General features: G+C 41.6%; 1 protein-coding gene across 1 annotated transcript in view; it reads left to right on the top strand.

The window, feature by feature from the left end:
- The window catches only part of HSD17B12 (hydroxysteroid 17-beta dehydrogenase 12), a 167,683-nt gene that overhangs the window by 146,697 nt on the left and 6,994 nt on the right, over window positions 1-13,992 (top strand). The window contains exons 8-9 of the mRNA XM_049617598.1: window positions 303-384; window positions 2,446-2,511. Coding sequence (XP_049473555.1) covers window positions 303-384; window positions 2,446-2,511 — 148 coding nt within the window. The remainder of the gene's footprint in view (window positions 1-302; window positions 385-2,445; window positions 2,512-13,992) is intronic.

Here is a 13,992-nt window from a genome sequence, read left to right as displayed (position 1 = left end):
TGGCCAGAGAAGACCTCAGACAGGAGAGATTAACTCGAGGAGACTGTAGCTCTGATCTGGTCATGCCCTGGATTGCTAAAACAGAAATGAGCTAATTGCAAACAGGAGCTATTTTTAGTTGATTGAGTTATGCCTCTTTCACTGACCGAGTGTATCATGTGCTGATGAAAGGCAAGGAGTGATGTGTGCTAGAAAAACAGCTATGTTCTTCTGTTTCAGGTAGTTCTGTATCTCAATCTGTAATTTACAACTGGTTGCGTGTATGATTTCATTCTGTTGACCTGGTGCATTTTCCTTTTTAGATCTAAAGGGGCCATTCTGAACATCTCCTCTGCCAGCGGCCTAGTCCCTGTTCCACTGTTGGCCATTTACTCTGCGACCAAGGTGAACAATTTTTTAGTGAATCATGTCAGAATGAGAATGAGGAATACTTTTCGGTCTGAGAAATAAGCATGGAAGCTTCTTGAAGTTCTGTTCTTGGCTGTTTTCAAATGGACTGGGAAGAAAAGGAATGGGGCACCGTGATCTCAGATCCACAGATGCTTTTTTCTCCTAGTAGTTGACTGGTTTTGAAACTGGTACAGGCATACCTCAGAGTTATTACCAGCTTGGTTCCCGACCCCCATAATAGAGTGAATCATCACAATAAAGCAAGTCAAATGAGTGTTTTAGTTTTCCAGTGTATATAAAAATTATGTTTACACTAGGGTCAAGGTGAAAAAAAAAAGCTACGTTTATACTGTAGTCATTAAGTGTGCAATAGCATTATGTCTAGAGAAGCAGTGCACATATTTTAATTAAAAATACTTTATTGCTAGAAAATGACGTCATCTGAGCTTTCAACATGTGGTAATCACTGAACACAGATCACCATAACACATACAATAATAAAGAAAAGACTGAAATATTAGGAGAACTACCAAAATGTGACACAAAGACAGGAAGTGAGCAGATGCTGTTGGAAAGGTGGTGCCGATGATTTGCTTGAGGCAGGGTTGCCATAAACCTTCGATTTTGTAAAGAATGCAGCACTCGTGAAGTACAGTAAAGTGAAATGCAAGGAAGTGCGGTATGCCTGTGTTTGTACGTCCCAGAGAGAGAGAGAGCTGGTCTGGGCCAGTTAGATCAGTTGATCAGAACAGTTAATGATTGGGGATTTGGTCCATGAATGAGTCCACTCCATCCAGCAAAAGTTGCCACTCTGCAGAGCTTAGTGGAAGAATTTGCAGCCGGTCAGGACAGAAATACACACAGTAGGCGCAAGATAAGCCTGGATGAGAGTGTGAGCATTTTGCCACATTATTCAGAATTCATAGATACGAATTATCACTTCTGGAGTGAGACAAGAATTTTCTAGAACTCTCTGTAAGATGTCATAATTTTATACACTATCACCAATCACCTGTTCACATTACTAGTAGGAAAAATCATTTAGAATACATTTCCTGCTGCCTCCAGGTCCATAGCATCTTTATATACATTGTTGAGGCACAGGATACATCCCTGAAATGAAAATGACCATTGAGACGCTCAAGTTAAACTAGCTTTTAGGGAAAAATGAGCACCATCTAATACTCTAAGAACTTGAGATATGTCAGAGAAGGAAAAGAGCAAAACTCCTGCTTTCTTTTCCATTTGGCCCTTTGTCCACGGGAAAATCATGAACAGTGACTACTGTTTTGAAAAAGCTTGGCTCCACGCCCCACTCCTGCAATCTACTTGCTTTCTGTATCTGAAACATACAGGAGGGAGGTTTCAAATGAACACCCTGTTTTGTGAAGTGATTGTTGAACTCTAGCTTCTCACCTGCTCTGCTCCATGTGGCCACAAGACTGTTATTAGTTGGGAGCCTCGAAAAGTCATCATTGATACTTGGCATTTTAAGCCTGAGGTTGAGTCCATACTTGAAAAATGGTACATTATATTTTACAAATAGATTTAAAGTTGTACTAGCAGAAGAAGATGGGCTGTCACATTCATCCGTACGCTTCTTGGATCTTGCCATCCCCAAGGACCAAGAGGAAGCTTGCTCTTTTCTTTTCTTTACTGACAACAAAATCCCTATAGAGGAGAGTTGAACGGAATTCATATTGTGTTTCTGTTTGAATGGCAAGTGGGGAGGAGGAATGTGTCCTTTGTTATATAATAAAATATTTCTTCTTGGAAAGTAATTTTCTGCAAAAAGGAAAGAGAAGACCCTTTTCTGGTTAAGTCACAATTTGATCTGGAGATTCTAGTTGGTAAGAGAATACTTAATTTAGTGGCAGATAAAAACGAGTTGAGGTTTTGAGGTGTTTTTTTAAGGTCTCTTCTGTATGTGAAATAAAAAGAATGATTAGGAACTCGAGTGTTAAATGGTTAGTTTGTTATTTTTGTTGCCATGGCTACAAATCAGGCCGATTGATGTAATGTGTGTGTTTCCTTCCCACTCCCACCCCATCCCAGGCTTTTGTGGATTTCTTCTCTCAGTGCCTCCATGAGGAGTACAGGAGCAAGGGCATCTTTGTGCAGGTGAGTGGGGTATGTTTCAGTTGCATATCCCTGTTTTTGTGTGGTTTCCACAGCAACTGTTGCTGTCTTGGCAACGAAAGAAAATCACATTCCTAAGGAAAGTGTGACGTTAGCACACCATTAAAGACATGATTTCTTTTTCTTTTATGCACTTTAAGTCTAGATTTTAAAAAAGTTATCCCCTAGAATTCTTAAGTAGGGGTACTTAAAGTAGAACTAAAAGCACGGTTTTATTTTTTTACAGTTTTATTTTGAGAAAATTAGACCATCCGTATCTCTTAGCTGCCAGGTGTTCAAGGCGTGTGGTGACTGTGTTCCCAGAGCCACTGGGTAATAACCACGGGGGAAGGTGGAGGGCTGAGTAAAACTCACTCCGTGCAGAGCAAGGACGACCGCGTGTACCAGGATGCCTTAGGTGTGGTAGTGAGTTTTAACTTTTTTTTTTTAATTGTGGTAAAAGTCCATAACAGAAAATACCATTTCAATCACGTTCAAGTATTTGTTTCAGTGGCATTAACTACATTCACATTGTTGTGCGGCCGTTAGCACCATCCTCTCCATAACTTTTCATCTTCCAAAACTGAAATAATGTGTTTATTAAACAGTAACGCCTCGGGGCGCCTGGGTGGCTCAGTCGGTTAAGCGTCCGACTTCGGCTCAGGTCATGATCTCACGGTCCGTGGGTTCGAGCCCCGGGTCGGGCTCTGTGCTGACAGCTCAGAGCCTGGAGCCTGTTTCAGATTCTGTGTCTCCCTCTCTCTCTGACTCTCCCCTATTCATGCTCTGTCTCTCTCTGTCTCAAAATAAATGTTAAAAAAAAAAAAATTAAAAACAAAAAACAAAAAACAGTAACGCCTCACTTCCCCCTCTCCCAGCCCTGGAGAACCTCTGTCCTACTCTGTCTCTCTGAATCAGACTAGTGTAGGTACCTCTTATGGGTGGAATCGTACAGTATTTGTCTTTCTATGTCTGGCTTATTGCACTTCGTATAACATCTTCAGGGTTCATCCATGTTGTAGAGCATGTGTCAGACTTGCCTTCCTTTTTAAGGCTGAATAAAATTACACGGTATGTATACACCACATTGTGTTTGTTCATTCATATGTTGTTGGACATTCAGCTTGCGCTCACCTTTTGGCTGCTGTGGATAATGTGGCTGTGAACGTGAGGGGTATGCCTATCTTTTTGAGACTCTGCTTTCAGTTCTTGTACCTATGTCCCCAGAAGTGGAGTCACTGGATCAGGTGGTAATTTTATTTATATCTATATTTCTATTCTCTGAACTGCCTTTTTTCCATAGTAGCTTACATATTTTATACTCCCACAGCAATGCCCCAGGGCTCCCAATTTTTTCATATCCTTGCCAATACTTATTTTCTGTTTTGTTTTTGTTTTTAAATAATAGAGGTCCTAATGGGTAGGAAGTGGTCTTTCACTGTGGTTTTGATTTGCATTTCCCCAATGACTAGTGGCGTTGAGCACCTTTTCAGCCGCTTATTGGCCATTTTACATATACTTTGGAGAAACGGCTATTCAAGTCTTTCACCCTTTTTTAATTGGGTTGCTTGCTTTTTATTTTTGAATTGTAGGAGTACTTTATATATTCTGGATATTAATCCTTTATTAGATATATGGATTGTAGATATTTTCTTCCACTCTGTGGGTTGCCTTTTCACTCTATGGATAGTGTCCTTTGATGCACAAAAGTTTTTAATTGTGATGTAGTCAGTTTATCTATTTTTTCCTTCATTGCCTGTGCTTTTGGTGTCCTATCCAAGAAATCATTGCCAAATCCCATGTCATGAAGCTTCCCCGTGTGTTTTGTTTTAAGAGTTTTATAGTTTTAGCTTTTGCATTTAGGCCTTTGATCCAATTTGACTTAATTTTTGTAGAGACCTTTGATTTGATCATATAGCTAACAGATACAGAGCTGTGAAGATACAATACAAAATATGAGAGGAAGCAAATGTAGGAGTTTTCATGAGTATCTGTCTCCAATCAGCTATTGTTCAACACAAAGAAATAATGGCTCACAGTATTTCCATGCACGTTTTCAACAATGTCCTGGGAGAGGCTTGCAATTAATTCTTCCCCCTTTCCTGCTCCTCCCCACGACCTGCCCCTACTGGTTCACACACCCCTTTGTTCTTCATGGCTTCCTCACTGCAAGCCTAGTATTTAGATTTTTGCATTCCAAAGCCCCAAATGATCAAACATCTAATAGCTAGTAGTTGAGGCGTTACTTTCAGGCACAGGGCTAAGCCCTTTATATGCATCCATTTATTTCATTTCATCTCATAACGACTTCATAAGGTGGTGTGATTATCATCTTCTTTAAATTTATGGAAATTGGAGTTAGAGAGGTTAAGCCACTCATCCATGTTGAGCCAGGACTTAAATCCAAGTCTGTTTGGCACCAAAGCCTTTGTTCTTCATCACTGGCCTCCTTACTCGAGGCCTTTAGGACAGCATTGAACACATTGGATCCTTCTATGCTCAGGGAGTTATGGAATCAGAATGTGATTGGCTGCCTAGTTCCATTTGCTCCCTTGGATCTTTAGACAGTGAGGATCCCTAAGTGATGGGTGGGAGGGAGGGAAGGGTGGGTGATAGGCATTGAGGAGGGCACCTGTTGGGATGAGCACTGGGTGTTGTATGGAAACCAATTTGACAAGAAATTTCATATTAAAGAAAAAAAAAAGATCCCTAAAGTGTTGTCTGAATCTAGCTTCTAAACCCTTTTCTTCTATGAGTGGATATAGTAGCTCAGTCACCCACAGTGAGAGGGAGTGGTAGTTAAGGGAAGGTTAGATGAATGTTTCCTCATCTTCCGGGACCATCTTACAGTCTGCTACTTCTATACCCTGACCTGGGGTCTCGCCCAAGTAGTCCTTAGATGTCCTAGCCCTGTGGTGTTATTTTGATTTGCAGCTTCCCATAAATATAGGGTACACTGAGGAGGAAGACAGGGTTTTCGAGAATCCTGAATTTTATACCCAACTGCCATACTCCCTCTTCCCCCCTTGACCCTGTCATGTCAGTGCCCATAGCTGAAATCTGCTGTGTAGAATGTGGTATATTTTGGTAACAAGGAAACCAGTAGAGCATCCATGGGAGGTAAGGTGCCACATGCCACACAGTGTTGTGCCATTTTCTCGTTCTGAGGAATCGGTTGTCATCAAGTTATTAATTTAGTAATTTTTAAACACCTACTGAGACTAAGCAGAAATCTTACAGATCCATTGGTAGGTGACCATCAGGCAGCAAGGCCGGAAGCTGGAAGTGTTTGAATGACAAAAGGGAATATTCCACTCTGTGAGCACAGATGAGCGGTTTCTAAAATTCTCTGAACAGACAAGACTGCCTCCTCTCTCATTCCCACAGCTTGCTTGCCTCAAAGATCTTTTCTCCATATTCTCTGCCTATTAATCTGCTGTGTCTAGAAGCTACTGGAAAAACACATTAGCATTTGTTTTTTGAAATATTTAACTTTGATAAACTTGTTTTTCCCCAGGAATGAATATCAATTATGTAATTTCATTGATCATTGTCTTTCTTCAAATAGATTCAATCAAGGTTTAAATGCAGTGTGAATCTGGTGAAAAAATAAAAACTCACATGTTTGTGAGAGAAAGTAGAGTTGTCATTTCTGTGCAAGCACATCAGAATGCTGAAGTAGATAGAACAGAATCTTGTACTCGTTCTGACCAAAGGGACAAAGACATCTGGTCTAAATGAAGCTGAGTTAAAAACTGTTGGTTTTTCATTGGTGGTGTTTTATGTCTGCACATTTTTTTGGCCCAGGAGTATTTATCAACGATTTCCTCTTCCACTCCATCCCACGTACTGTTTGTTTGCTGGGTGATCTTGCTAAAATCCTAGGCAGGTGATGTTGCTTCCTTCATAGTCCTCCCATGGCTGCCCGCAAGGTTCAGGATTGAACCCAGGCTCCACGGGGCCATCGCCAGAGTGGACATTGTGCTGCCCGGTACCTGCTCTGCCCTCAGCAGGGTCCAGGACTGCCTTCTCTGCAGACACACCTTTCCCTCTTCATGCCCCATCTCCCAGAGCCTGTGACCCGTATCCGTCGTTCAGGGCTCAGGCCACACTTCACCAGCCCTGGGAAAGCGAATGTCAGCATGCGACGTGCCTTTCCTTCTGCCCTCCTGTTTTTTATTATATACTTCAGCCTGATACGCTATGGCCCCCTCCTGCTCCCCCCCCCCCCTTCAATGTATTCTTGAGATCCGGATTTTTGTTTGTTTGTTTGCCTGCCTCTGTGTTGCTAATGGCACATGTAATTGGGGGCCTACTAGGGACCTGCCTTTTGCTTGGTATCACGGGAGACTCTGGTTGTACATGGCCATGCTTTGCGATACACAGACATTCGTTTTAAGGGCTTTTTTGAGCTTCTTCTCTTGCTGCCATATGCCTCTGGTCTTGAATTGTCAACCTCTGTATCTAGAGGGCTTCCGGGCTAATGCCATGTTGCCAAATTTCAGTTTCTTCTAATCCTTGGGAGGAAAGCTGTCTTTTCAGGTCTACCTCTGTGTGAATGTATATTAGATTGTTCTTTAGGGAGAGGAAGAGAGTCTGTTTTTTGAATTTAGCTTTTTTATATTAATTCCTTATTAATATTTTTTGCTTTTTTCTTTCCTATAATTTTGTGAGAGCATTTAACATTTCCTTCCATGAATTCAGATTTGCCATTAAATAAGTATTTTCTGGAAAGGCAAATGAACAGTAGAGACAATAAATGAAAAAAAGGTGAATCTGGGACCTGATAAATTCCATCTGTGCTTTTGAGTTTTGAATTGAAGGTAAGAAGTTCATTCTTGAGTCAACCATATCAAAAGGGTGCTCTGTTGGTGAGGACTATCTGTTCTCATTATTGTCCTGTAATTAAAGCCCAGTCAGAATTATGCTTAACTCTTTCAAAGGGCAAAATCCAAAGTGATCTGACCGGCTAGTTGATGGGCCCCAGGACCGGCTCCTTCCGTATGCCATGTACCAACTAGCCATGGATGCTGAAAAAGTATAAGAAATAGCTAAGACCAGGACAGCCACTTTCTTGAACTCTTCTTCTGGAAAACCTTCACAAACCTTCTTGTTTTTTTGAAAACTTTTTATTCAGAAATAATTTCAAATCTACAGAAAAGTTGTCAGAGAATAATACAAAGGACACTCCAATCCCCTTTACCCAGAGTCACTTTACCCATGCGGCACTTAACGTTACGCATTTTACTGTTTGCTTTATTATTATTGAAAGGTAAGTTGCATACATCATGGTTCTTTACCTCTGAATACTTTAGTGTGCATCTCCAGAGAATAAGGATATCCTTTTAGGTAACCACAACGCAGTTATCCACTTCAGAGTTAACACGGATGTAACATTTTTATCTAATCTACCATTAGTAGATTAGATATTCCAGTTTTTGACTCCTTAATAATCCTTATAGCATTTTTTATCCTCCAGTAAAGAATTCCGTCTGCATTATCGGGTATGACATAGTACATAGTTGTTCTGTCTCCTTAGTTTCCTTGAATCTGGAATATGTCCACGGCCTTTCTTTGCCTTTGTGACGTTGACATTTTTGAAGAGCACCGTATTCCTCCTGCTCTTTTTGATCGAACATTCCTTATTTGGCACGTATCTGATGTTTCCTCACGGTTGGATTCACGTTGTGCTTTCCTAGCCAAAATTATACATGTGAGTTTGTATCTTTCTCAGGGATTCACATCTAGGGACACACAATATCCATCTGCCCTTCACCGCTGGTGTTGATTTTGTTGCTTCAGTCAAGGTGTTACCCACTTTCTCTGCTGTGTAGTTACCGTCTTTTTCCCTTGCACTAATAAGCAACCTGTGGGGAGACACTGTAAGACCACGCAGATACCCTGCACCCTATCACAGTTGCCCCTAGAGTTAGCATCCTGTGGTAATGCCTCGCAAACCTGCCGTATGAAAGGGGTTTTTGATGCTAAGGAATTCATGAAGCCCTGTCTGGATATTTGGTCATTTCGAAGCAAGAAGTCACAGCTTCCTCAGTCCAAGCCATGGTTTTTTGTTTGTTGGTTTTGTTTTGTTTTTTAATGTTTTTTATTTACTTTGAGAGAGAGAGTGCAAGAGGAGGACAGATGCAGGGCTCAAACTCAGGAACCCTGAGATCATGACCTGAGCCGAAGTCGGACGCTTCACCGACTGAGCCATCCAGGTGCCCCAGGCCATGGTTTTATGCAGACCATGTTAATTACTGACTGGTATGCTTAAGGGCAGTGAGGAAGGGACGCTGGGCTTGGCATCAGCAAACCAAGGTTTTACTTCTGATATCGCCAGTCAGTGGTCATCTGACCTACAGAAAGCTGCTTCATTACTTTGAGCCTTAGCCTCCCCTTCTGGCAAATGGGGACAAAGGATGGGGCATATGTAAGAACACTGGAAACTGAAATGACACTCAAGTGTGAAGAAGAAAGACATTTGCATGTTTTGAATATCTACAATATGCTCCAAGTTTTCAACCATTTTGCTATCTTATTTGAAGTGGACATTAACTTAGGTCCATTTGACAAATAGGAAACTAAGATTCAAGAGGAGTCATGTCACTCGCCTAAGGTCAGTCCAGTTTGTCAGACAGTGAATGCCTGCTATTTGACAGGTCCTTAGCTAGGCAGGAAGGCAGCAAAGGTGAATCAGACACACCCTGTCCTCAAGGCTCAAGGCACACACACAATGAGAAGACAGATCGTGAAAGCACATTACAAAGACGAGGGATAGCAGGTCCAAAACTAGAGGTATATATTGTGTGCCACGTTTCTTCAATCAAGAAATATTTAGAGTGTGCCTAGTAGTCTGGTAATTGGGGATACGGTGGCAAAAAGACAGAGACAGATGGGTGTGGTAGAACTTAGGTTTAGTGGGGAGACAGACAATAAACAAGTAAACAAATACATGAATGGGATGACCTTGCAGAGTGATAAGCGCTACGAAGAAACTAGAGAAGGGTGACGTGTTCAAGAACGTTGGCAAGTGCGGGGGATTTACTGAGCTCTGGATTTGTAGCCTGGGTTCGAGTCACTCTGGAGTCTGTGTTCTTTCTGTTTCTCTGCACCATACAGTTCTCCTCCTGGGAAGCCAAGTCTCTAAAGCCATCCCTTAGGGTTCAGTTTACCTGGCTCGTTATCAGAGGACAGACGAGGACACAGGTTGAGACCACTAAACCCAGAGAAGACAGTTGCAGGTTTCAGCTGGCCTGAAAATGAAATGGGTTTTCTTTCTTTCTTTTTTTTTTTTTTAGCAGGAAATTGCAGAAAAATACTCTGTTTCGAGGTGAACTTAACCATAATGGGGACATTCACCTGGCCCCCTTCTCTTAAGTTACCACCTTCCAGTGCTTTGGTCCTCTTGGGTGATGAGAGTTGGTGGCTTTGTTAATTCAGCTAAATGTAGTAATCAGAATAAATTTAGAAAATAAATAAGACACATAGAGATGAGGGAGAAGACAAAATTCAGGTTTGTTTTTTTTTTTAAATGAAAGAAGATATTTCCTCTTTTATATTTTGTTAAATATTTTATAGCTTAGAGTAATCATATGGATCTACTGGGCTTCAAAGAGCTAGCAAGCCAAATACTAAGAAGTGGCTGTCGGGATTGAAAACAGAATTCTTCATCCATTCTTCTTTTTAATTGCCAATGCCAATAAAAGAAGGTAATGGAGTGTGTCTTTGTTAGTGCAGATGGAATCTAAATAGAACTATAAAGCAATATAATTCTCCCAGGAGATAATCATATCTGGTCAATTGCAACAACTTTGAGAAATGGCTTAAGAACAGTAACATTAGTCCTGTTGGGATCCGTGGTCTCCAGTCCCTTCCAGCCAGGTGACTCTCCATGTTTGTCATCGGTAACATCTTTTTTGCTTGGCTCCTTAAAACAGTGTTGCCCCACAAGAAGTAAAAACTTAAGGGGCAGTAATTTTACAACGTAAGAGGTAGTAAGTCCAGAAACAACTGACACATCCAGGTGGTTACCTCAATAGTCATTCTTTATAAATATGGCATCCTTACAAGCTATAAAAATTCAGCCAGTTTTTCTTTCTAAATTTATCCTGAAAAATATACATATTCTAAAACTTAGAAAGTAATTGCAAATATATCCTAGGGTTCAAATTCCACATTCTTTACCTGACAGTATTTTATTTAATCCTCACAGTAGCACAGTAAGGAAGATGCTGTCTCCCCCAGTTGCAGAGGAAGAAACTGAATCTCAGTATTTTGGTCAGATCAGACACCTGGTATGTGGTCAAGGCTGTCTGATTTCAACACTGACATTCTCCCACCTCATACCCTGCTGCCTCTTTCTCTCACATTTCAAATTCATTCCATTGGGAAATCCTACCAACTTCGGTTTATCCACTATCTGACCACTTCTTGTGACCACCACTGCTACCAGTAATTTAAGCTGTCGCGATCTCTTGCCCTAGACATTCTGCAGTCCCTTCCTCCTCAGCCTCCCTACTCCCATCCTTGCCTGTAGCCCCAGTCGGCTCCCAGCAGTCACAGTCATCTCTTTAAAGCTAAATCAAGGACATTTTACCTCTCTACGGAAAAAAAATTCTCCCGTGGCTTTTCATTTCTTTCGGAGTAAAAGCATGAATTCTTAGGACCTACCATGTTCTGATTTCAGACGTTCCACATTATCTCGCCCCCTCCCAACCCCTCCCCCCGCCGCTATATCTCTGGTCCCCTTGAAGTTCCTCGAACACTCCAAGCACATGTCCACCTCAAGGCCTTTGCACTTGCTGTTCTTTCAGTCTAAAAGGATCTTTACCCAGATAGCCTTTTTGCTAGCTCATATAAGCAAAGATTGACATCTCTGTCACCACATCAGAGAGGTCTTTCTTGGTCACCTGCAGGAACAGCTGCTGTCACCTCTGTCGCTACTCAGGTTTACTTTTCTTTTTCCTTTTTATTATTACCTCCCAATATAGCATACATTTTTTACTGTTTGTAGTCTGTGGGTCCCCACTCCCGCCCCAGATGTAAGCTCTGTAAGATTAGGGACTTTCCTGTTGTTCACAGCCATATTCCACTGCCTAAAACAGTGTCCTACCAGGTGCTCAGGAAATATTTGTTGTTAAATAAATGCTTTTTGTGATATTACTCTGTTTCTCCTTTTGTTCTATGAATGTTAACATATAAATTCCACATATTCAGAAATAGGCCATTTGTAAGATTATCAGCCAGCCAGTGTTTATCAAGTATTTTCTTTGTACAGGGGCACCTGGGTGGCTCAGTCAGTTAAGGTCCAACTCTTGGTTTCGGCTCAGGTCATGATCACACAGTTTACAAGTTCGAGTCCTGCATTGGGCTCCATGCTAACAGTGCAGAGCCTGCTTGATTTTCTCTCTCTCTCTCTCTCTCTCTCTCTCTCCCTCCCCCTCTCCCTCTCCCTCTCCCTCTCCCTCCCTCCCCCCACCACCTCTCTTTCTGTCCCTCTCCTGCTTGCTCTCTCTCTCTTTCAAAATAAATAAACTTTAAAAAAAAGGGGGAGGGTTTTCTTTGTACAGAACATACAACATTTTAACCCCTTCATATGGGGCTTAGGTGTTAAGGTTTATAGGTAATGTTACCGTGAGGCCTTCGCTCAATGCCATGTAGTCAGGGATCTCTGCATCATCAGAGTGATTCCTTTTCCCAAACATTTTCTAGGAAGTCCAGGTAAAAAGCAACAGCCTTTTTGTGGAAATGCTCATCTCATGGTCTGCAAGTAAAATAACACAAACTCCAAAGCTAGGATCTAAGTATAGAGTTAGATCTTCTGGAGGATATCAGATCCTGAAATGGAAGATGAATACACAGATGTAAGGAGAAAAGATTCTCTAAAATGCCTCATAGGAGCCACAGCCTCTGCCTTAAGAATGTGAGCCAGTCACACTGTCGAACGTAATACTCCTAAAAGGCAGATGAGACATCGTGTCTAGAATTCCATATTGTGCAAATAGACTGGAGCCCGGTGCCCTCTGGATCCGTGTTTGCCAAAGCATGGTTGTGAGTTGTTCCGGTTGTTTCTATTCATTTATTATTAATTTTTTTAATGTTTATTTTTGAGAGAGAGAGAGAGAGGCAGAGCACGAGCAGGGAGGCTGCAAAGAGAGAGGGAGACACAGAGGCTGAAGCAGGCTCCAGGCTCTGAGCTCTCAGCACAGAGCCCGACGCGGGGCTTGAACCCACAAACCATGAGATCATGACCTGAACCAAAGTCAGATGCTTAACCGACTGAGCCACCTAGGTGCCCCTGTTCTGGTCATTTTTAAATTCAAGAAGGCGTGTTTAGTACACAGGTGACGGTATGAGAGATACTTTATCACCTGAAATTACAAGGTTCAGTATTTGATTCTTGAATATCTGCCACACAGTGTTGGGCTCCATCTTTCCATTACTCCATGATATGAAGTTCCAGTGGCCTTCCTTCCTATTCTGAGCAAGGCCCCCTAAATTGTCTTGTAAAGACCAAATTACCTAAGCAGGCTACTCCAGTGCATGAGAAAAGGGATACCAAGTTGTCTTCAGGGATTTTTTTTTTTTTTTTTTCTTGTAAACAGGCTGAACAAGGACAAAACATCAACAGCTTTGCTTTATGGCCTAGTTAGTTATTTTCACTTTGGCATTCTAAGTTGGAAGACCAGGGCACTTGCCTGCACCTATGGCTGTGAAGACCCAGGTTGTTTCCAAGGAGTAGTGTTTATAGTGGCAAAGTTTTGAGCTTAAGCAAGTTGTAAAATTTGTTCTGCCCAAAATACTAACTATAGAAGGGTGAGTACACTCGACCAGTTCACTGTAATGTTTGCATGAGTAGACAGGAAAATGGATTAATTATTGTTTGGGGTTTCTTTTGTTTTTCTTGTTGTTGTTGTTGTTTTGAGAGAGAGAGAGAGAGGAGAGAGAGAATGTGAACAGGTGAGGGGCAGAGAGAGAGGGAGACACAGAATCCGAAGCAGGCTCCAGGCTCCCAACTGTCAGCACAGACCCCGACGTGAGGCTCAAACTCATGAACTGCGAGATCATGACCTGAGCTGAAGTTGAATGCTTAACCAACTGAGCCACCCACGCGCCCCCTTGTTTATTGTGTTTTTGTTGAAGTTTTTAAGGAGGGACCTAGATGACATTTTGAGTTACATTTCTTTTACAATAACTTGAAATATCCTTTTTATTTTTTTTAATTTAATTTATTTTTTTAATTTACATCCAAGTTAGTTAGCATATAGTGCAACAATGATTTCAGGAGTAGATTCCTTAATGCCCCTTACCCATTTAGCCCATCCCCCTTCCCGCAACCCCTCCTGTAACCCTCTGTTTGTTCTCCATATTTAAGAGTCTCTTGTGTTTTGTCTCCCTCCCTGTTTTTATATTATTTTTGCTTCCCTTCCCTTGTGTTCATCTGTTTTGTATCTTAAATTCCTCATATGAGTGAAGTCATATATT

The sequence above is a fragment of the Panthera uncia genome, chromosome D1, assembly GCF_023721935.1.
Source record: "Panthera uncia isolate 11264 chromosome D1, Puncia_PCG_1.0, whole genome shotgun sequence".
Lineage (NCBI taxonomy): Eukaryota > Metazoa > Chordata > Mammalia > Carnivora > Felidae > Panthera > Panthera uncia.
This window is presented reverse-complemented; position numbering and strand designations above follow the sequence as displayed.